Source organism: Fukomys damarensis, unplaced genomic scaffold, assembly GCF_012274545.1.
Source record: "Fukomys damarensis isolate Sample0158 unplaced genomic scaffold, DMR_v1.0_HiC HiC_scaffold_36, whole genome shotgun sequence".
NCBI classification, from domain to species: Eukaryota; Metazoa; Chordata; class Mammalia; order Rodentia; family Bathyergidae; genus Fukomys; species Fukomys damarensis.
The window spans coordinates 28002267-28026706 of NW_022900948.1; the positions used below are offsets into that span (position 1 = coordinate 28002267).

General features: G+C 36.2%; 1 protein-coding gene and 1 pseudogene across 1 annotated transcript in view; one reads left to right on the top strand and one right to left on the bottom strand.

The window, feature by feature from the left end:
• Ecpas (Ecm29 proteasome adaptor and scaffold) overlaps nucleotides 1–24440 on the bottom strand; it is a 110392-nt gene that overhangs the window by 23386 nt on the left and 62566 nt on the right. The window contains exons 13-28 of the mRNA XM_010639330.3: nucleotides 24283–24349; nucleotides 24071–24193; nucleotides 21030–21133; nucleotides 19050–19173; nucleotides 17642–17722; nucleotides 16467–16692; nucleotides 13302–13393; nucleotides 11713–11847; nucleotides 10651–10813; nucleotides 9920–10092; nucleotides 8191–8292; nucleotides 6503–6626; nucleotides 3489–3634; nucleotides 3060–3114; nucleotides 2031–2145; nucleotides 1371–1439 (exon numbers count right to left, since the gene is read on the bottom strand). Coding sequence (XP_010637632.1) covers nucleotides 1371–1439; nucleotides 2031–2145; nucleotides 3060–3114; nucleotides 3489–3634; nucleotides 6503–6626; nucleotides 8191–8292; nucleotides 9920–10092; nucleotides 10651–10813; nucleotides 11713–11847; nucleotides 13302–13393; nucleotides 16467–16692; nucleotides 17642–17722; nucleotides 19050–19173; nucleotides 21030–21133; nucleotides 24071–24193; nucleotides 24283–24349 — 1899 coding nt within the window. The remainder of the gene's footprint in view (nucleotides 1–1370; nucleotides 1440–2030; nucleotides 2146–3059; nucleotides 3115–3488; nucleotides 3635–6502; nucleotides 6627–8190; nucleotides 8293–9919; nucleotides 10093–10650; nucleotides 10814–11712; nucleotides 11848–13301; nucleotides 13394–16466; nucleotides 16693–17641; nucleotides 17723–19049; nucleotides 19174–21029; nucleotides 21134–24070; nucleotides 24194–24282; nucleotides 24350–24440) is intronic.
• LOC117284380 lies at nucleotides 21779–21878 on the top strand (annotated as a pseudogene).

A 24440-nucleotide genomic window follows, 5' to 3' on the forward strand; every position in this document is an offset into this window, starting at 1 on the left:
ATGGAGACAGAAAATCAGGTTAAAAAGAACTCAAAAAGCTCCCTAGTTCAATTACCAACAAATCTTAAGGCCCTGTACACTGTTGCTGGTAACTAACTGAAATGCACCTGCAACACACGTGAAGGGGAAGCTCTCAAACGGGAGGCAACTCAGTTGCTCATTATATTGTATACAAATCTCCGTCATAATCCTAAAACAAGTCGTTTGTCTTCCTCAAGGCTTTTCTAAGTTAGGCCATCCTAATCCTGATAATAACTTCTTTGAATATTGTTAACTTTCCACTGAACAAATAATACTTGCTCAAATATCTGATCATTTTGTTTTATCTTGGCAAAGTAAGGATTTTTTTTAACTCAGTTTACAAAGAAAGTAAGTAAAATAAAAACTTTTGGGGCTGGAGATATAGCTCAGTGGTAAAGGTCTTGCTTAGCATGCACAAGGTCCAAGATTCAATCCCCAGCACCACGGGGAAAATTAACCACTTTTTTTGTTGTTTTTTGTTTTTTGGTACTGGGGATCAAACTCAGGATCTTGCACTTGTGAGGCAGGCAGTGGCACCACTGAGCTAAATCCCTGGCCCCATAAACCACTTTGATACAAAAACTGAGCTATAGAGAAGAATGTAAGGACCAAATGAATAACATGTAGCTTTCTCCTGTTGCAAGGTTCATAGCATAGCAAGACAGAGCAAGCTGCACAGATTTACCTGACAATTCCTAGAGGAAAAGTATCAATACAAGCACAAAGAATAATGATAAAAGAGATAAATCTCAAAGAATTAAATTGGACAGTAAACTGGTAAATTCTAAAATACTGAGTTGTTCCCACCAAACACTAGGTGCACTGGATATCAAGCTGCTTGGGAGCTAAAAGCTCTTAGCTTAATCAATCTTTCAGAACTTCACTCAGAGCCCAAGGTCATGCATGGCCTTCCACAGGGCAACCCACAACCAATGGCTATTCATTAAGCAGGTTTAAGGCCTAATGAGGTAACCAAAAGGCCTACAATCGGTCTCAGAGAAGGACAACAGCCATCCCTTCACAGTGCAGAGCTCCTTGAGAGTTCTGTAACTGCTGAAGTAATAACAGTAGTTTCAGTCATTCTGACAACAGTCCTACCTTTCTTGCTTGCTGCCCCAAAGACAATCCTCAAGATTCCCCAATGAACTTACAGAATGTAAATATCCGTATCAGAGACTAAGAAACACAAACTAAGATAGTAGGGCTTTACCATACAAGCTTTGTTTTTCTACCAACAAACATTTCCTAAGAGGGTAAAAATCAACTTCACAACGGCTCTAATTTACCAGACTAAAAGAAAATTTTTAAACACATCTACACTAGCTGATTGATGGATTTGGCATACTTACCCATCCGGTGTTTTGCCAAGGGATCCCCCTTGAAATAGCACTGTATCTCCAGAAACCTCATGTTTGGCTCTATACCAAAATAATAGAAATTTAGTTTCAAATTTCTCATTTCAGCATTCAACTAACAGATTCATTTCATTTGTAAACTGATAAAAACTAAACTTTTTATGAAGTGTTTATTGTATTTGAGATAGAGACATCGACTATTCTTATATTCAGCTGATAATTTTACAAAATCAAATCTAGACTGAACAAATAGATGTAAAAGACATTCTACACAAAGTCACACTGAATTAAATGTGGTCACACAATGAAAAATGCTTCTTCCGAACAAGACAACATAAAGCAGCAACCAATTCCAAGACTAATTCCCCTCACATAGTCTTCACAGACCGCTTCTTGGCCTTTTGGCTAAGAACAAGCGTAGTCTTCACAGATCACAAATAAGGCATCCACAATTATGGTATTTTTGTAATCCAATGCTTTAACTATGCTGGGACATTTCAACTTTCAAAGCTGGACCTACTGGCATGTTTCTGAAGTAAATATATACACTAGGTGTTATCTTGCTAAATTTTCCTTCTTTCCTAGCATATCCTCCATATGTACATACACTTCCCCTATGTGTTCAAATCAAAAATTCTCAAATTCTCACCATACCTTTTGCCAGTCATCAATGTTTCTACAAGTGTGGATACCAACTGCTGCTGATCTTGTTCACTGCCTAGTTCATAAACCAATCCAAGGCCTTTTGAGGCAACATCTTGGCTAAGTTCTAAAAAAAAAAAAAAATTCAGACATAATAATACTATTTTCTAAAAATGCAACTAATGCCATCAAGTCAAGATTTCCTAAAAGTTGTGTTAACTTTAATTTAAAGTGATATCAAGATAAAAACAGAAAATAGAATCAATATGCCAAATTTGCTAGAAACATGCTAGATTATTTCAGTGGAAATGGCACCATGAGTCACTGTAATGAGAAATACATTCACAAAACAAATCACAAACCAAGCAACTGCAATAGATCTCAGAGTGTCACCCTAGAGCACACAATGACAGAATGTAAGTTGTACATATCAGAGATAAAACAGCCTCACAGGATTTCAATATATTTACTCATATTCAATTTTTTTATATTGACTTTATAATTGTTGAAGCCAAGTTATAAAATAAAGCCACTACCTATATGTCTAACACATTTACTTTCTCCTAGCTTAAATCAGAAGGGAAAATTAATCAAACAATGCAAAAAGTTAATACTTAATAGAGGTACTAATGCTAAAGGCGACCACAGCTCCATTTTTAAATGCAAAGCTGGAGAACCTATTCTAATACTGAATAAATAACAAAGAAATCTAATTTCCTGTATCCTAATTGGAAACTGTTTAATATTGTTTTGTCACTAGTATGACTACCATTAATCTAACAAAGTTTAGTTTGTTCTAATCACATAGCTCAGAAAGTTTACTTTTATATTCATTAACTGAGATGTTTCAAAATTATAAGTGTATATTTAATAAATTTTAGAAAATATTTAATTATGCATGTCTGTAATCCCAACACTCAGAAGACTACAGTAGGAGGATCACATGAGCTCAAGAATTCAAGATCAGCCTGGGCAACACAGCAAGATAACAAGACCACGTCTCAAAAAATAAATAAAATAAAATATTTACCAACAACCTACCATCATTTTCTGACAAAACCGAAACAAATGCACTCTGAATTTCTTTAAGATGAGACTGAAAAAAGAAAAAGGCATTAGAACACTAAAACCTTACCACTTTAGAAAAGCAGTCTTACTCTTAAAGCACACACAACACCTGCCTTATAATCAAGGCAGTAACAAACCATGTTGTCCTCTTATCTCATCTTTACAGATGCCTAAATCTGACCTTTGCAGTCTGTGCCTTCCCCTTCCTCAGCACTTCTGACTTTCTGCATTCAAGTTTAGATCACCATTTATTGGTTACCATCCTTCACTCCTTATTTACAACTTATTTCAAAATCTCTATTTCTGGTTAGTGGCCTCACCTTCATACACTTTATTTTCCGCCTTTCACTTAAAAATACTGTGGTTCCCAAGAGATCTGATCACATATACAACATGGCTTACCTTCACTTCTTTGTGGGTACTTAGCTTCCTTACAAGGGAAAGGAGCCAGATGCAAGCTGCTTGCCTCACATGTGGGTTGGGGCTGATGATATGTTTATTTAAAATCACATCCAACACCCATGGGACCACATCATTCACTTTGGCTCCTGAAGAAAAGCAAACAAAAATGATAATTAAACTAACTAAATACAGTTCCTGAAAAGCTAAATTTAAATCAATGATTACTCAATACAATAATTCTACAGCATATTAAAATTCAAATAACTGAAGTGTAGTTTACAGCCCAGAGTAGTAATGCACAACTGTAATCCTAGCACTCTGGAAGGAAGAAGCAGTCAAGCCCAGCATGGGCAACTTAGCAAAATCCTGACTCCAAACAATAAATCTGAAAAGGGCTGGGGATATATCTGCTCAGCATAAAGGCCCTGGGTTCAATGCCCAGTCAGCCACCCACTCCCCCAAAAAAGTAGTTGCTGAAGGAATAGATAATTATTCACTTCAGATCCTAGCATAAACTAAATAACCTTTCAAAGGCACTCAGGTAACTTTAGTTCCACAGAATGAAAATTTATCCCACTCACAGAAATTTTTCTTTCTCTACTAGGTCTTTCTTATCTTCCATCTAAAAACAAACCAACCCAACACCCTCTTTTGCTTAACTTTGTTCCTGCAGCTTCCATGCATTTTTCCTTCATTACTTCATTTTTGGCTGGATAATTCTTTGCTGCAGACAGCTGTCCTGTACAGTGCCTCCTGCCTACACCCACTACAGAACAACAGCATTCATCCTCTCCAGGGTCCAGACATTACCAAATGTCTCACCCCTCCAGTCAGGAACCACTGCTTTACATTAAACCCTTCAAAGTAGTAGTCTATACTCATGGTCAAACTTTTACTTCCTCTTACTTTTTGTTGAACTTACTCCAAATCTGCATTTTAACCCTTCTCATAGAAATGTTCCAATTATTTTCCTATTGCTAAGTCCAATGATCACCTCATCTTAATACATTAGCAGTATATGGTAATTTTTTTTTTTTTTTTTTTTGGTACCGGGATCGAACTCAGGACCCTGCCCTTGCAAGGCAGGTGGCAGAACCACTGAGCTAAATTCCCAGCCCCTCATTAGCAGTACATGATACACCCCTAACTCCTTGCCCAATGATGGTGAGGACATATTAACCTAGTTCTCAGATTTAGATGGAATCCTTCCTTTGCCTTTTCCACAACCACAACTCTAACCAGCTACAATTCTGCTATCTGTGCAACTGATTAAAGGAGACAAACTCTTAATAGCGTCCCAGAATGTACCAGGTACATTGCTAGAGATACTGAGATGGGCAAGACCTTGGTCCTAACTGGCTAAAAAAAAAACACTTAAAAGTCTGAGCAGCACTCAGCTAAGAATGACATACAGAACATGCACGATCAAAATTCAGGTCAAAGATTCATAAGTATCCACTTCTCCACAATGTTTTGTTTCCATTTCCCTAACCACATAAAGACAAGAAAACCTCAACTTTTTTGTTTTTGTTTCTTGGAACAGGGTCTGGCTAAGTAATCCAGAGTGGCTTTGAACTCACTGTTATAGCCCAGGCTGGCCTTGACCCCATAGAGAACCTCTAGCTTTAGCCTTTCAAGTGCTGGGATTATAAGCATATACCACAGTGCTCAGTTACCTCAACATTTAATGGACGACCAGATCCTATTGCATGAGTTAAAAAGCCAAGCCAGATCCAATCTTTAAAAAATAGTCTAAGATAACAGAGGAAGTTTGGAAATATGAAGATTGGTACGATACCTCTCTACTACCTTTTATTTAAGTTGCTACATGAAATCAAAAACATGCTTCATAACAAGTCTTCTACTCCATGTGAGCCCTCAGTTTGTGTCAGTCCTCTGATGTCACTTCTCATACGCAACTTGAAAATTTCCGCTTCAGACTTCATTCATTAACAAAAGCCACTTCTTTTTAGTACCTTCTTCCTTCTATACAAGTTTCTCCTTGCTTTACCTCACATGCATTCAAACAGAAGTGACTAATTCAGCTTCCATCAATCCAGAGTCCTCCTAATTACAGTACAAGCAAAAGTATGTTCTGTTTTGTTTTTTATTTCTTTTGAAGCTCTTTATGGTGGCTAATGAAGTAACAGGTGAACATAGCACTACGCTATTAAATGCTTACTGAAACCCTAAGTGAAATAACTAAGTTGATGTATTCATGATGGAAAATAATTCACAACAAAATTGTTATAATGAGAACACTACCTTTTAATCTCAGCAACTGAGGAAACAAAATATAAAAACAGTGATTTTTTTTTCCAATTGTTTTAAGAATTAAAAGAAAATCTCTGGCTCAAATACTGAAACATATTTTCAGTTCCAAATTCAAATAAAACCATAAAGTACCAAGCTGGGTGTGGTGGCGCACACCTGTAATCCCAGCACTCAGGAAGCAGAGGCAGGAGGATCGCTGCGAGTTCAAGACCAGCCTAGGCTACATAGTGAGTTCCAGGTCAGTCTCAACTACACAGTGAGACCCTGTCAAAAATCAAACACACACACACACACACACACACACACACAAGATACCAATATCTTTGGCATAGAATCAGGAACTACACGGTCCTTCAACTACGGAGTCACTAAAAGCCAATGGACCTTCAGGGCTGGCAAAAAACACTGAAGTTCATTATGTAACAAAGAATTAGGGGGTATAATTTGGAAACTACTATGCCTCAAATTCTGAAAACTAGTTAAAATTCTAATTTTCATAAAAAGAGCATAAGGTTGAAGGGAATCTGTTAACTCTCTAGCTTGCTTGTCAAAGGACTAAAAACAAAAGTTCTAATTAATTTCATGCTCACTTTAATCAAGTATATTCCTTAACTGAACCAAATTACTAAACCATATACAGTAAAATGCTTTTAAAAAGTTATTTTTTCCTTCAAATGTGTTCAAGAAAACAGAGAAAGGTTACTTGATGACTACAAGTCAATTAGCTGACTATTTGGTACCAGCAGGAGGGGAATATTCCTCTTCGGTCACTAGCCAGGAATCTCGGGCAGCCACAGAGCTAGTTCCTACAGCAGCACTCGTGATGGCCTCGCCAATAGTGAACTGAAGTTCTATCTGCTTGGCCTGCAAAGAAGGAAGCAAGAATCATGAATAGAAGAGGACATTTTCCTAAGACTTTCATTTCTATAGGAAAGCGGCTCAATCTCGTTTCTCAGCATACTTTGTTTTTACTCTTCTGCTTGGTTGAAAACATGAGAGTGAGGGGACTGAGATCAGTGTGACCTGAAGATCTTTGTCCAGGTTGTTGCTCTACTCCTCACCTTCAGGAGAGAACTAAGAAGCCGTGACTATTACTCTTCACACTATTCACTACTTCACTACATGTTTAAATTGTTTTAAAATTCAGACATTAAAAATTCTATGTAGTACACAAATATTTAAAAACTAACTTAGAAATTCTAACATGCTTCACCAGTATGAATCATCGACCCAACCTGGAAATGGATCTGCCTTAGTTCCCTCTGATACTTTTTTTGTGAAATGGAACAAACGTAAGAATAGGAGAAATCAGAAGAGAATAAAAACAGACAGCACATGAGTCTGAGGGGCATGAGCATAGTGACTCCACTAGGCACACAAATACCGTTTCTATGTTAAGCATTCCCACGTTCAATCAACTAAATGCTCTAGTCTTGACAAAGTATCAAGGTAACACCACGACTTCTGGTCTGAAGAACTGGACTTAAAGAGCTTCGGCCTGACAGGCTCCTGGGCCAAAAGCTCCTATTAGCACTTTCAACCTGAGGAAAGGTATTCCAATAAAGAGGATCTTCCTCAGGGATCCACTTTATATGTCAGTTTCTATTGTCAATAATATAGCTGGTATTAAAAACAAAATTTAATCCCTACTACCCTTATATATGAAGATATAACATACTAAAATATTCCAAAAAAAATTCTTATTCTACGCACATCTGTAATCCCAGCACTTGGGAAGCTGAGGCAGGAGGATCGCTGTGAGTTCGAGACCAGCCTGGGCTACATAGTGAGTTCCAGGTCAGTCTCAACTACATAGTGAGACCCTGTCTCAAACAAACAAACAAAAAAAAAATCTTATGTATAATAAAAGTTGAACATAAAAAAACTTTCTTCTGGTTGACTATAATGATACTCTGCTTCTCTCATTTATGCTTTTACAGTCACTTTCTTTTTGCTTTTATATTTATTTTTATCCTTTAATCTCTCCGCATTATTTTGATATTCTAGCTTTTCATGTATTTCTGTATTTCTAAACTCTGTCAGAAGCAAGTTAAGAGCCCATATAAGCTTTCATTCATTTAAGCAATCTAGAATGGATTTTACAAAGGAAAATATGAAAAAGGAGACATCCTAAGTGTCTCTCCAAGTGGTTACAACATCACTGACATCTGGGGAGAATCTAATATAGGTCCACTCCTCACTGCTGGCTGGCTGAGCAGATTTCTTTTTCCTCACTCAAAATTATGAAGAAAGGTGTCTTGTACATCAGTGATTTGGTCAGAGGTGTGCCTGACACAGAAAACCCTAGGGCTAGCAGTCGAAACTAAGTATGTGGTAAATAAGTGAATAGAGGTCTAATTTAAAATCTCACTGCATGTAAAAGTGCCTTTTGAATGAAAAACTAACAATCAGATTACAATATAAATACCTCCACAGAATCCATCAGACCTTGCAAGAGGAGTTTCTGCTGAGGAAAATCTCCATCCCCAACTGGAAAATAGCCCAGAGTTTGGATGGCTCGTTCTTTCATCTGCAAGAACACAATTTTTTCTTTAAAACAGAGTTCATAACAGCTTTATCACAGAACAGTTTCGAAGATGAAATGACAGGCAGGGTAATTGGTCTAACTAATACACTAATGCCTAAATCTTTACACAGCCCAATTTTACAGTATTATAAGACATTAAAAGACATAAGGAGAGTGCATTAAGGATTCATAGCTGCAACCAAAGAAAGAAGATACCTTTTAAGTTTATTATCTTTAAACCCACATTACAAATGTGGGTTCCAGGCCCAGAAGACCTAGGACCAAATCACCTCCTCACCATTTCAGTAGCTTTTACACATACATGATTCTAGGTAAGTTACTTCATCTCTCTGTGGCTCTTCCTCATTATCTCATAGAGAGATAATAACAATGCATACTTTATTAAACTTTTTTTCTTTTTTTGAGACAGGGTTTTGCTATTGGTTTAGGCTGGCCTCAAACTCACTGTGTAGCCCAAGCCAGCCTTGAACTCACAGTAATCCTCCTGCCTCAGCCTCCCAAGTGCTGGAATTACAGGCATGCACTACCAAGAATGGTGGATTTTTTGAAGGATTCTAGTTCAATGCACAGAAAACATTTAAAATAGTCCCTAGCACATTATAGTGCTAAATAAATGGTTGGTAATGACTAATTAATAGTAACTATTAAAGCCGGGCATGGTGGCGCAAGCCTATAATCCCAGCACTCGGGAGGCTGAAGCAGGAGGATCACTGCAAATTCGAGACCAGCCTGGGCTACACAGAGAGTTCCAGAGCAGTCTGAACTACATAGTGAGACCCTGTCTCAAAAAACCAAAAAAAAAAAAAGCAAAAAAACAAAAAACCAAAAACAAAACAAAACTATTAAAAACTACACTGTGTTGGGTGATTTAGCTCAGTGGTGCCGCCACTTGCCTCACAAGTGCAAGTTCCTGAGTTCAATCCCCAATAGCAAAAAAAAACAAAAACTATACTGTGTGATAGTTTTGGTAGCTAGGCCAAAAATAAGATTATCATGTTTATTCTGCTTGCAGTAAACTTTTTTTTTGGTGGTACAATGGACTGAACTCAGGACCTTGTGCCTACAAGGCAGGCACAGTGCCACTGAGCTAAATCCCTGGCCCTAAATTGATTCTTCTGCTCATTAAATCATCTACTGTTCAATAGTGAAGTGCTTAAACCACAAGAAATGTTTTAAAGTCTATGAAAATATTACTCTCAATCTAAAAAACAATCAATGTCCTTTTCCTCAGATTATTTGCACCACTTACTAATGCCAAAATCAGAAAATCAAACTGACTACAGGAAGTTAGTATTTATATTTGCTCTAAAATTCACAAAACTACTAAGCATTTTATTACCTACCTTTTGCATTACAAAAGACTTCCTGATGAATTTATTTAAATCTTAACGGTTAAAGGCCTAACTTAAATAAATGGGTCAAAAGATGTACACACTAAAGTTGTACATAAATTATTCCTCACTAAAAAGAAAACACCTGGATGTTCCTATCATTCTGTTTTATATTACTAAATCCTCCAATGACAGAGTCACCTATCTCACTATAATTTGGTTTGTATATTTACAAAAGGCAGAATTCAGAAGGGAATGAGAGAAAAAATAAGACTTGCCTTATTTGTTTCTTTACCAGAAGGAATTCTGTTCAGTAAGCTCTCTACCAGATGCAATTTGGTAAAGCCAGGTCCCTCACTAGGAACTGGGAGTGGACCGTTTCTGCCGATTTCACCCAGGGCCGTACAGGCAGCAATTGCCAAGAGGGATGATGTACTGTCCAAAAATGAGCCTGTAAGCACATTTAGATAAAATAGAGAATAACACAGTATTTATCATTGCAACCCAAAACAATCATCAGTGTAGTAAAGAATTTTTAAAGACAACAAAATAAAATCAAAGTCTATATTTTCTGGTTGACTACTTGTTCACATTTATTCAAGTAATAAGATATCATGTCAACAGAGCACAGTGTGTTTCTGGTTTTTTGAGACAGGGTCTCGTTATTTAGTTCAGGCTGGCCTTGAACTCACTATGTAGCTTATGCTGGCCTTAAACTCACAGAGATCCTCTTGCCTCAGCCTCCCAAGTGCTGAGATCACAGGCATGCACCACCATGCCCAGCTATAGTGTTCTTTTTTGAATGTTTAAATTGTTTTCCATAACAAAAATCACCCGTCATACAGAAACATGCAGAAGAAAAGTACAAAAAATTTTTCACTGTTACTAAATGCATAGAATTTACTTGATATTAAATAAGTTTTTTTGGAAAAGCTTGTGCCTTTAAAGCTTAGTACTACAACAACATATCAAAAATTGTAATAGCCAAATCAGCATAGACATTACTGACCTATTGTTTCTGTGGCGCTCTGAATAAGTTCCTCTTGCTCAGGCAGGAAATCAGAATTTGTCTCCAGATCTTGCTGCTCTGCCATTCTCATTTTCTTTTTAGCCAAGTATCTTCCAATTGTGAATCCCAATGCAAGTAAGGATCCATGCTGTATCTCAGGGTTCTGAATTTAACAACACAATAGCAAACATCTGTCTCACACACAAAGCAATATATTGAAGTAACTATGTTTTTAAAATCATATCTGATAAAACATAAGGCTAAAAAGTAAAGTGATCACTCCATGTTTCACTGGATATCAATGAAACTTAAAGAAACACAAGAAAACTTGAGTTCTAAAACAAGAGAATGCAGAGCACGTAGGCTGTCTTGATTCACTCCTAAATTTAGATAACCTAATCTTACTCATGTGCTCCTCTAGACTCAGGCCTCCTTCTAGGTTATACCACTTGTATAACTACAACATCATAATATTCAAACATATAGTGGTGGCACAGTTTATGAACTTGTTTTCCAAGTTTTGGAAAAATAAATGTGTTTGGGTGGGAAAGATGGCCATGGTCCACATTTGTCACCCAATGAGAAATCTGAAAACAGAAGCTGTAGCCAAATGCTGTTTGTACACTAAACTGCTTGCAAACAAAGCGTTAATGCACTGAAGTATTACTGTAATTTTTCCCTATTACCAGCAAAGTGCAATGAGGAGGTCAAATTTCTAATTGGTAAAACCTCCAAACACAAGGGAGCCAAGAGAGCACAATATGGTTTTCAATAAGGCAGCATTCTAGATGTGGAAGAAAAAAGGAGCAAACAATTCCAAGCATCAGGCAGCACGAGGATTCTCCTGAATTTACCCACCACTGTATTCTCAGAACCTAAAACAGTGCTCTTCAGACACAGCTCTCAAATACATGAAATGTACTGACTGAAATCTATCTCATTTAATCTTTACAATCACAAAAACAATTTCTCAGTTCACTTTACAGATGGGAACTAAAAATAGCTTTTATAAAACCTTATCTTCCATTAAAAAAAAGTATGATAACAACACTGGTAACATACATGATTGTCTTTTGTAGTCTTTATAAGTTGTTCTATCATTGACTTCAACTCATTCCCCGAAACTGTTGACACGACCACAGAATAAAACAATGCTGCCAATTCACGCATTTCTTCCTTACTGCTATTCATTAAACTCTGAGCAGAAAAAAAAAGGAGCATATGCATAATTATCCTCCTGCTCACAACATCTAAGATTTAAAGTTAAAATGATGCACTTTAATATTCAAACTATTGATATCTATGGGAAAATAAAACAATGAATTATTATTATTATTATTAATACTATTATTTGCAGGTCATGTGGTCACTGTTGCAATTATTCCATTCTGCCACTGTGGTGTAAAAGCAGCCACAGAACCACATATAAACAAACAGGTATAGCTGTGTTCCAATAAAACATTACAGACCTACAGTTTATACATGTCATGAAATTTTGTATCTTTTGACTTGGCTCAACCATTGCTAAACATTCTTAGCTTGTAGATCACTAAAAAAATACATCTGACCATATTGAGCCCACAGACCACAGTAAGAAAACCCAAAAAATAAAACTCAAAAATTACTGGATCCTTTTAAAAAATCAAGAAATAATCATAAAGAAAAAAAAAATTCTTAAAACTAGAAGCAATTCTCATAGGTCAAAATTTCCAGAAAAGAACAAAGCCTACATGTCTTGGTCAATTACATTCATGTTTTTACACTTTTGATCTGTACATTTTACCATAACTCATGCTACATTTTCCAAAAATAACTGCCATTTTACCTTGAAGTTTAAATTTAATTGAGCATCTTATATTTGTATTTGCTATAATTTTTGTTGTAACCAAGGGATAAGGAACACTTATGGGTGGAACAAACATCAGTAACACTCATATAGAGGGTGTGACATTATCTATGGAAAGTACAAAAGCACTTCTCCTCTGACCCAATAATACTACCTCTGGGAAATCCATCTAAAAAATGTACTTCCTCGAGTACAAAATGGTATTATTCATTGCAGTAGACTGAAAGTACCCAAATGATCTTCAATAAGTAGAATAAATCATACAATGGAAAATGCTGAAGCCATTAAAGAGGAGCTCTCTCCATAGTTATAGAGGAGTAGCTCACAGTTTTTCTGTTAGGTGACAGAAACTTCCTGTTGATGTAAAAAAAAAAAAAAAAAGGGAGAAAAATTAAAAGTGATTTCATGTGCATGTGCTTAAGTAAATTCTAAAAAGTACACTATATAAATGTCAGTGATGTCCTATGTATATATGGTAGAAGAAAAAGGAAAATTTAGGATGTTGCAGATTTTGGGTAGGTGGGAGACAGTTACAAAAAGATTTTAATTGTTCTTTATTTAAATTATACAAACCTACTGGCTTTTTTTTTTTTTTTTTTAATTTTTAAACAAAAATTCACACTCTCATCCACATGGGGCAATGAGATACTGTGACCTACATGTTCTAAAGCATTTGATGGAAATTTTCAAAAAACCTAAAGGCAAAAAAAGGTTATAGTAACACTGGTAGAAGAAAAAAATCATGAGGTTAAAATTTGAAATACACAGCTTCACAGAGAAATACAGAAGCTATATCCAGACATACCTTTATCCATTCAGTTTTATCTACAAACTTGGTAGCCAGTTTTTCTGGATATACTGACACAGCTTCCAATAGGCAGTACATGACAGGCAAGCCTAAATAAGAATTCAGAACCATTTTTAATTTCAAGGAATGAATACATAAAGACCACCAAATTCTACTCAAGTGTAAGACTACTTCTTTTGTTTTGTTTTGTTTTGGTACCAGGGATTGAACTTGGGTCCTTGCACTTGCAAGGCAGGCAGCGGACCCACTGAGCTACATCCCTGGCCCAAAACTACTTCTTAAGCACAAATTCCCTCAATTCTTCTTAAAAAAAAAAAAAAAAAAAAAAAAACACAACCTAAATACAGAATGACTTTCAATACAGCAAGTTTATAAATGAGTTATCAAAAGGAATATCCTATTTTTCACCTCTATTTCCAAAGTAAAAAATGTGTATCTATGTCAGTATTTCTTTTTGAAAAGAGAAATACTGTATCATGAATAAATCAAACAAGCTTAGAAAACAAAAACTGCTGATTAGTAGCAATTGAAAAGATCATCTACAAAAGTGAAAATTTTGCTATCAATTCTTTTTTTTTTTTCAGACAGGATCTCACTATGTAGTTTAGACTGACCTGGAACTCACTATGTAGCTCAGGCTGGTCTCAAACTAACAGCGATCCTCCTGCCTCAGCCTCCTGAGTGCTGGGATTACAGGCATGCACCACCATGCCTGGCTTTGCTATCAATTTTTAACTGAGGTTAAAATTTGTGCTTAACATTTGACAAGGTCCAACATCCATTCACAACAAAAACCCTACAGAAAATTGGTTTAGATGGTCTTTATCTCAACCTGATAAAAGCCATCTATCACAAACCAACAGCTAACATCACATTAAATTGACAAAAACTGAAAGCTTTCACTCTAAAATCAGGAACAAGATAAGGATGTCCACTGTCACCACTCTTGTTCAATATAGTTCGGAAACATTAGCCAGAGACATTAGACAAGTGAAAGAAATAAAAGAAATAAGAATAGGAAAGGAAGAAGGTAAATTATTATTATTTGTGAAGACATGATATTCTACATAGAAGACCCCAAAAACTCCACCAAAAAGACTTCTAGATTTGATATCCAAATTCAGTGGCTTAGCTGGATACAATGTCAACACTCCAAAGTCGATAGGGCCTGGGATTTAGCTCAGTGGCATGGTACCTGCCTTGCAAGCTCCAGGTTCTAAGTTCAATCCTTGGTACAAAAAAAAAGTCACTCACTAGCCTTCCTGTACACAAATAACTAACTCACAGAGAGAGAAATCAGAGAAACAATAGCACCCAAAAAATTAAATACCTAGGAATCAATCTAACAAAGGAAGAAAAAGACCTCTACATTGAAAACCACTATGCAAAAGGAGATTGAAGAGGATATCAGAAAATGGAAAGATATCCCTTGTTCTTAGATAGGATTAGAACCAATAAGGACTGGGGATTTAGCTTCAGTGGTGCCACCGCCTGCCTTGCAAGCTCAAGGTTCTGAATTCAAACCCAAGTACCAAAAAAAAAAAAGAACCAATATAGTGAAAATGGCCATACTTCCAAAAATGTTATACAGATTCAATGCAATCCCATTCAAAATCCCAACAGAGTATCTCACAGAATTAGAAAAAAATATCTTAAAATTCATTTGGAACCAAAAGAGACCTAGAATAGCAAAGGCAATTCTGGGCAACAAAGGTAAAGCAGAGAGTATCACAATCCCTGACTTTAAATTATACTACAAAGCTACAGTAATAAAAACAGCATGGTATTGGGAAAAAAACAGACCTGGGGATCAATGGAACAGACTAGAGGATGCAGAAACAACTCCAGACATACTCAACCACCTTATCTTTGACAAAAACCTTCACTGGAAGAAAGCTAGCCTCTTTAATAAATGGTGCTGGAAAAACTGGCTTTCCACATGCCAAAGTTTGAAACTAGATCCGTATCTTTCACCACACACTAACCTAAAATCAAAATGGATCAAAGACCTATATATGAAAACAGAAACACTACAGCTGCTATAAGAGAGAATAGGTAGACTGCTTGAGGACACAGGAGTAGGCAAAGACTTCATGAACAATACCCAGATTGCACAAGAAATACTACAAAGAATCAACAACTGGGACTTCATCTTATTAAAAAGCTTTTGAACAGCAAGAGAAACCACTGACAAGATGAAGAGACAACCCACAGAGTGGGAAAAAATTTTTACCAGCTCTTCAGATAAAGGACTATAATCTAGAATATATAAAGAACTCAAAAAATCAGCCCCCCAAATTTAAAAATCCAATGCAAAAAAAGGCACCTGAAAGAAAAAGACATTTCTCAGATAAAGAATTAGAAATAGCAAATAAACATATGAAAAAATGTTCAACATCACTCGTCATTCGAGAGACACAATTTAAAACAACACTGAGATTCCATCTTTAGAAAGAATGGCTGCTATCGAGAAATCAAAAAATAAATGCTGAAGAGGCTGTGGGGAAAAGAGAACCTCTCTCCACTGCTGGTGGGAGTATAGACTGGTGCAACCACTGTGGAAATCAGTGTAGAGATTTCTCAAGAAACTAAAACTATTTCGAATTGACCCAGCTACTCCTCTTCTTGGTATCTTCCTAAAAGTATTAAAAACATCATACCAAGGCAATATATACATACCTATGTTTATAGCCACACAGTTTGTAATAGCTAAAACTTGGAAACAGCCCAAATGCCAATCAACTGACAAGTGGATAAAGAAGATATGGGGTTATTTTATACAATGGAGTACTACTCTGGTACAAAGAAGGATGCATATCAGACATTTATAGCTAAATGGATGGACCTTGAGACACATATGTTTAAATACCTCATTGTTTCTCTGGCATGAGAAACAGTGTGGAAATGAGGACTGAGATGTACAATGGATGCTAGGAAATGGGAAGAAAGTGATCATACAGGAAAGGGAACAAGAGAGGAGGGAGGAAGGAAGGAAGGAAGGAAGGGACAAGAAAAATGTGAAAATAGAAGGAAAAAATGGAAACAAAGCTTTTGTACATAGGGAGGGGAGGGGATGGGGGGGGATGGAATAAAGTAAAATGTATCCATAAAAAAAATGTGTGCTCAAGCACTTTAAAATTTTTCCTTAGCATCACAACTTACCTCCAACACCTGCTAACAGCTGTTGAAGCAGGCCGATGTAAATCTGAACAGGGTTGGTTTCTCCACTCTTATTAGAAGATGATGAGGCTGTTACCTGATTTCTTGACATTAAAGTCCGTATGTAGCGCCCAATGGCAGGTGCGTGATCTTGCATATCAGCCAAACTCTGAGAGGTGGGCACCACTCCTGCACTGTGAGCTAGGCACATACGCAAGTACAGGACTATCTAAAACCAGAAACACAAGGAATACCACATAAACTTCTCAGAAAAGCCAATGAAGGAGGCTATTATTCAAAGTGACACTTTCCAGTTCTAATTCCTTTATCCCATTTCATGCTTTCCCATTCCTCGTGGAAGCAAAAAAAAAAAAAAAAATTATATAACAAGCTTCTGCAAATCTGAATAGTGTTTTTTTAAAATGGAATTTCAAGCCGGGCATGGTGGCGCACGCCTGTAATCCCAGCACTCGGGAGGCTAAGGCAGGAGGATCGCTGCAAGTTCAAGACCGGCCTGGGCTACATAGTGAGTTCCAGGTCAGTCTCAACTACATAGTGAGGCCCTGTCTCAAAAAACCAAAACCAAAAAAAAAAAAAGAAAAAAATACTGTAAATTTCAAAGCATTAGAATACAAACTCAACTTTTTTACTTTTTGGGTAGGGAATAAACCCAGGGCCTTGCACATGCTCCCCTACTGAGCCATACCACCCTCCAGCCCTACTCAACTCTAAACAGTATTATTTCTCATAATTAGTACAAACCAACAATCTGAAGCATAAAATTTCCCTTAATAAATATGATTAATCCTCTCTGACCTCAACAGTAGGTGGGCTTTAAAATTAAAATCCAACTTGCTGCAAAAGCCCAACAGCAAGTAATAAATGCATAGCATCTGGTTCTTTGAGGGCTGGGGATTTGGCTCCGTGGAACTGCACTTGCCTATCATGAGTCAGGTTCTAGATGGAAGGGAAGGAAGGAGGGAGGGACACTGAGACTGCTAATTAGAATAATACCTATTATTTTTAAATAATACCTATTTTACAACAAATACCCCAGTTAAAGCACAATGACACTGAGACATGGGTTTACCTACAAAACAAAAGATCACAGACATCTTTTTGAGTGTTATCTTTTAGAACTACTACAGAAAGCAAATACAAATATATGAAAGTCTTACCTCTCCAAATGCTGCTGGGTTAAATGGAAGGACAGTGGTCCCAGTCATGTATTTGACTGGAGTTTTCATTCGATGGGAAGCCTAAGAAAAATAAAACACAATTACCAAAAAATGGAGTCTTTGCTCAGCTCAAAATAACCACATTACTAGCTACATTACTGCCCAAAGTTCACATCTTATTGTTCTCATCAGACATTCTTCTATTGATTCTGCTGAATGTATGTGTCTGTCACATTGTAGACAGTAGGATATGTTGGCTTTTCCCTACCTGTTCTTTACTGGCTTACATTTAAAAATTAATACACCTACCACATACATCTACTGACACAGCCACCACAGGCCACCGATTACCAGTTATTTTCATTAATAATGATTTCAAAAAAACATGAGAAAAGGGCATCTTCAAAATAGAAATGTGACTGTGCTATGAAAAACAGAATCATGATTCCTACACACTGACCTTCAACTCTCTTAAGGAACCTAGCTAGCAAAAAGCTATAATCATCAGTAGAGGTAAAAGACAGTAAGGTATCCTCAAACATATTAAAATAATCACTTGTATAAAAAGTGGGATGACTGGGATGGGGAGTCATTAGTGTCAATCTATACTCTGATCCACGAACAGAAAACACTATGAGAAAGCAGAAATTTGAAAAAGCAGATAGAATGATCATGGTGGGAAAACCTGAACTGCTCCTTGAAGAATCCTTAAATTTATGATTCAATAGTGCCCCTAAAAATAAAATAATGAGCTAGGCATGATGGCACATGCCTATAATCCCAGCACTCTGAGTGGCTAAAGCAGGAGGATGGCAAGTTCAAGTTCAAGTCCAGCCTGGGTAACTTAACAAGATCCTGTCCCAAAATAAATAATAATAAATAACAACAACAACAACAAAAAAAAACTTGTGCTGTAGCTCAGTGCAAAGGCCCTGTGTTCATTCCAGTACCACAAAATAATAAATGAGTAAGTAAATAAATGAAATAGTGCCCTTAAAAATAAAAGGGAAGGGCTATAGCTGTAGTGTATGGTACAGCACCTATACAAGGTCCTGGATTCAATCCCCCGCACAGCAAAAAATAAATAAAAAGTAAAATAAAAGCAGAAAGTAGTTGTATTTTTAAGCATGCCATACCAAGAGAAAACAATTTTAAATTCTGAACAGCCAAAAACATTCAAAAGCATGACATTTCATTATTGAGTCATTCAGATTTAGGCAAAACAGACCAGCTCCATTTAAGAATTATATTAGCCTATGTGCCTCTCTCTTAATGTAAACAATAACAATGCTAGAACTTTGCTACTGTTCAACAATTAGTGATTAAATTCTTACTTTAAAATGTAAGTTTTATTTTTATAATCCATTACGTATTTTAAAGTAATTATCTAAAGTTACATATGTCATACCTTTTCTTGGATATAATACACCATTTCTGGGAAAGAAGGCATCTGCTTAGAAGCAGCTTCATTTTTGTTTTTACCAGGAAGACACCTTAACACTCTTTGTGCTTCTCCATGAACTTCTTCTCGTCTTTCAAAGACAAATAAGAATAAAAAATGAATTTCACCAACTGGAGAATTATCATTTGAAGAATAAAAACAGGAACATTATTTGGTAGCTAGAGTACTGAAAAAATATCTTAAATATATTCTTGACTAAGCAAAGAGTGAGTGAAATGTAGTATAAGATATAAGAAGGAACTTCTTTTTGGAAATTTCATGAAATTTTAGAAAGTCATCTGGTTGCACATTTAATTTTTTACTCACAGATAAAACAGTACAGAAAGCCAGGGAATAAGCTCAGTAGCACCACACCTGCCTTGCAAGCGCAAGGTCCTGAGTTCGATCCCCGGTACCAAAAAAAAAAAGTACAGAATACTAAAATGTATTACACAAGTAAAATGTGTATGCTTTACCATTATTAGAGGCATAATACCTTTATTAGAGGATAAATAAGTATGATTAACTTTAAAATTCAGTGACTGTCCAGTGTTCTGTATACTCCATCAAAACTCTGACACCTAAATGGAATTCACCATCAATGCTATACAACTTAGCAATTGATAATAAGTGACATCAAAATATAAAAAAATGTAAAAACACAACCAATTTAAAGCTGCCCAGAGAATGACCTGAATAATAGTTTTATTTAAGTCCTTTTAAGTCCATAATTCCTCTGAATTAAGTCTAATTTCCCTAATACCTTATAAGGTGCTGAAAAGAACTAATAAATAAAGCCTCCAGTTGTCAGAGAATTTTCATTTGACCAGAAAAGTTTTAACTAAACTACAAGAAAACTGTTGAGTCAGTTATGCTTTGGTTTTGGCTCTACAAGAAAAAGTCATTTTCAGCACTTAGAGATAAGGCAGAGTGGTTAACAGCTCTGCTTACCTCTCTAGTCATATCCTGGCTCTAACAGAACTACTAGCTTGGCTCCCAGGCCCTGGAACCCTCTGGCCTGGGATTTGGAAAACCTAAGGCAGACAAGTGAGAAAAGTAGGCCACAAGGATAAGACTGATAATCTAAATGGAAATGAGTAAGAAGCAGCAGCCAAGATCAGAAATCAAAGACCTGGCAGTATCAATATTTAGTTAAAATATTTAACAAAAAAATCACAGCAAAATATATACAATTTACAGGGAGGGGGGTTACATCAAGGGCATCATAGTTTGGCTGACAAGGACAATGAAACATTTATCAAGGAATGATCCATTTTTTAAGAAATGGACCACAAAAGTTTATCAGAAAGGATATTCAAATGATCAAAGGATGCATAATTTTACTCAAACCATCAGCACAAATGAGATCTTAAAAAACAAGAATCTCATTTTAAAATGCAAACTTTCTAAATATTAAATGCAATAATGGTTTAATATCATGTAATATACTGGAGTGCTTCATGGATTTTAAGATGTCACTGACTTGACAATATATTACAGACTTAGTAAGAGTTACAATATATAGTTATAATATACGCAATAAGTTTTTAACATGCACACATGCCTCATTAAATGTATACACAGCTTTTCAAAGATCCCAATTGCAGAAACATTTAAGTGATTTAAAAAGTGCCCTCTAGAAATGTACTAATTCAATACAAAATCCAATACATCTCACTTTAAATTTAACATTAGATATAAAATGAAACGCGTCAAAACATCATAGATTCCTTTTTCTCCTATGTTTTAGAGCTATAAGTATACTGCATATGATTATATAATTTCCTATACTTACTTTACAACATCATAAACATGTTTTTATATTATCTATATGTCATACGTAATCTATCACATTACCAGTATACAAATATACTGTACATATAATCTACACATGCAATTCAATCTATTGAATTACAGAATTCAAATTAACACCTTTTGGAAACTTACGGATCTCCTGCAGCTAGGAGGAGCAAATATCTGGAAGGTATATGATCAGAGGGAAACACTGTGCTGGCAAATTTCACAGCCACCTGTCGAACTTGAACTTCAGGCTATTAGACACATAAAGACACAGAGACACCCACCACCCACCCAAAAAGAGAAAGAAAATTTAATTATCAGAAACTCATTGTACTTAAGTTATTCTATGTTATGGTAAACAAATCAAAATTTAAGTTAGTATTTCAATAAGTATGTGTCTAAATCAATAAAATCTTTTGCTCAATAGTTTTGCTTTGATCATTCCTGTGCTAGGAATCAAAATCAGGGCCTCATACATTCTAAGTACATACTCTATCACTGAGCTATACACAAGGAGCTAAAAGTAATGCGGGAAATACCCACAATGATCATAACTAAAGAATCTCTACGTTCTCATACATCTCCAGCCCAAATCTTGGGGCCTGGTTGTTATGAGTTTTTGGCCACTATCTCTGCCTCCCTAACTCTCAGTCATGCAAGTGAAATTCAGGAATTTTGTAAGGGACAAAATCAGAGATTACTTTATTGAGTCCTTAAAGATTTGAAGCAGAAATACCTCCCACATTCTTAGACTAGCTCTAAACTTAGCATTAACAACAGAACAAAGACTCAGCTACATAAATATAGTCAATTAACTGAGATTAATAATTTATGAATATAACGTTCAATCAGAAAAGCAGTTTTAGAATTTACTGATCCTGAAGGTTTACTGTCATATCGCTTCTCAGCCTTTTGGCTAAGATCAAGTGTAATATCTGTCACTTATTTTCTTTCTAGGTCATTCCACCAGCCACAAATGTGGGATAGAGACCCATTCATTCTGATATTCCTGATGTTTAGCATTCCTTCAGCCACATTACAGAGCAATGAGATTAAGGAGCAGTCTAAATTGGAACCAGGCATGGTGGCACATGCCTGTAATCCCAGTACTCAGGAGGTTGAAGCAGGAGGATTGCCACAAGTTTGAGGCCAGCCTGGGATACATAGTGAGTTGAAAGCCATCCTGAACTACAAAGCAAGATCCTCTCTCAAAAAAAACCAACCAATCAAGCAAATAAATAAATAATTTAGCCTGGAGTTTGTTTTTAAATGTAGTCTGTGAAAAGAAAAAAAAAACAGCTTTGGCTTGTTACATTAGTCTGCATGAATAGAACCAGTATCCATAAGCATTATGTAAGTATCACTCTTCCAGTGAGGGTACCCAGGGAAAGTTTTAAGCATTCTATTCTAGGTAAGACTAAAAATCTTCATCCATGATCTGACCAAAAGCCACATAAATTGGACTCCAGGAAGATTTGACAATGGGAATCTACATAGCAAGCTTTCTAAATAAGCATAATGGCATAACTTAATCCTGTCATATTTCAACAGAAACCCAATACCTATTTAATATTTAAGAACTCCCTCGATATAAATGTATTAAATCTTATCAGACTAATTTCAGTAGGAAGTAACTTACATTAATCTCATAAATTTTTCTGTGATCATTCCCTTTCCAATTTTCCCCTTTCTACTAAAAGGGCAAATATATAAAGCAAATATGTGACATATAATTTTATATTCCGTATTACATATTATACACACACACACACACAGACGTACACACATGTACACACACACACACATAAACATAAAGAGAGAGAAAGAGGGAGAGAGAGTCCACGCTATTCCACATTCTTCTACAAACTTCAATAAAAGCCAAATAAAGAGGACTAGGAAAAAGAGCATGTAAGGTATTACTGGTTTACTTCCTACAGACTCATTTTTACATTTGAGGGGATATTAGAGACTGGACCCAAGGCTTTGCACTAAGCTATATCCAATCTCCCCCACTCTTTTTTTAGGACATAGTTTAACTAAATTGCCCAGGCTGGCCTTGAACTTGTGCCTCAGACTCACAAGTGTGTGCTACCATGTACAACATGTAATTTGTCCTTCTGCTTTTTTCTGATGTTTCTTATAGAATTCTCTTCCAAAGAATTGTAGTGCTCAATTACCAATTATTTAGAAAACGTACTTCCTCCTCAGGAAATATGGCAGTAATAGTTTTCCCACACAGAAGGATGTAAATATAGGGCCGGGGATTTAGCTCAGTGGTTCGGTGGCCTGCCTTGCAAGCGCAAGGACCCGAGTTCAATCCCCGGTACGGGGGCGGGGGATGTAAACATAACCACTGTGCATACTATCATTTCTCCCTTAAAATCAAATTTCCACATGAGGAATTAAAATAATCCCAGCACTCGGGAGGCTGAGGCAGGAGGATCACTGTGAGTTCAAGACCAGCCTGGGCTACACAGCGAGTTCCAGATCAGTGTCAACTACACAGTGGTACCGTCTCAAAAAAAAAAAAAAAACTAAACTTAAAAACCAAAAGTAGATTATATGTCAGCAAGTATTCCTCTTAATTTTCAAAGTAGTTAAGAAGAAAAGTAATCCAATCTTGTTCTTAAAAATGTAAAAATGAGGCTCAGTGGTAGTATACTTGTTTAGCACGAATACCCTAGGTTTGATGCCAAGCACTTCAAAAATAAGTAAATATGATCTTGTCATATGAGGCAACACAGACTAAACTAGAAGACATTATGAGAAAATAGACATGGATAGACAAGTACTACTTGACCTCATTCTTATGTAGAATCTAAAAGAGTTGAACTCATAGAAGTCAAACAGTGGTAAAGTAAGGGACAGGAAAGCATGAAGAAAAGCTGGCCTACAGGTACCAAGTTACAGTTAAATAGAATAAATAGTTCTAGTGTTCTAGTCCATAGCAGAGTAAAAACAGATAATAATATACTGTACTGTATACTTCAAAATAGCTATAAGAATTTTTATTTTCTCAAATAAAACATGAGAATACAGATCTGAATATCATACAATGCATAACATGTACTAAAACATCACAATTCCCTAGAAATACATACAGCTTTTATGTGTCAACTGAAACACAACTATTTTTAACATAAAATGTGCATACTACCTGCCAGTGTCATTCACAGAGTTGGACATACCTTTATTAAGTATGAAGCCACGAGTGCCTCCATCAGTGTTCGCTGTGCTCCTTCCAAAGTACTATAAGCTCCAACCATCATAGATAATGCTTCTTGAATAGCAAGTCGAGTCTCAGGTTCTTCCTGTAAGGATGATAAAAATGTTTCCCTCCCTGTTGATTTCCAGATGCCCGTCCAAGCAGAAAGTATAAACTTACCACCTATTTCCCTACCTTACACAGAGCTTCAAAAAGCTGCTGTACAAGAGCTATATCCTTAGTGAAGAGATGGGGCATTCGACTGTAAGAGAACAGAAGAGTAAATTACTACCACAAATTTCCAGAAGATGAAAAGGACGAAAATGAAACAGTTTTCCTGAATTCATGTTTTT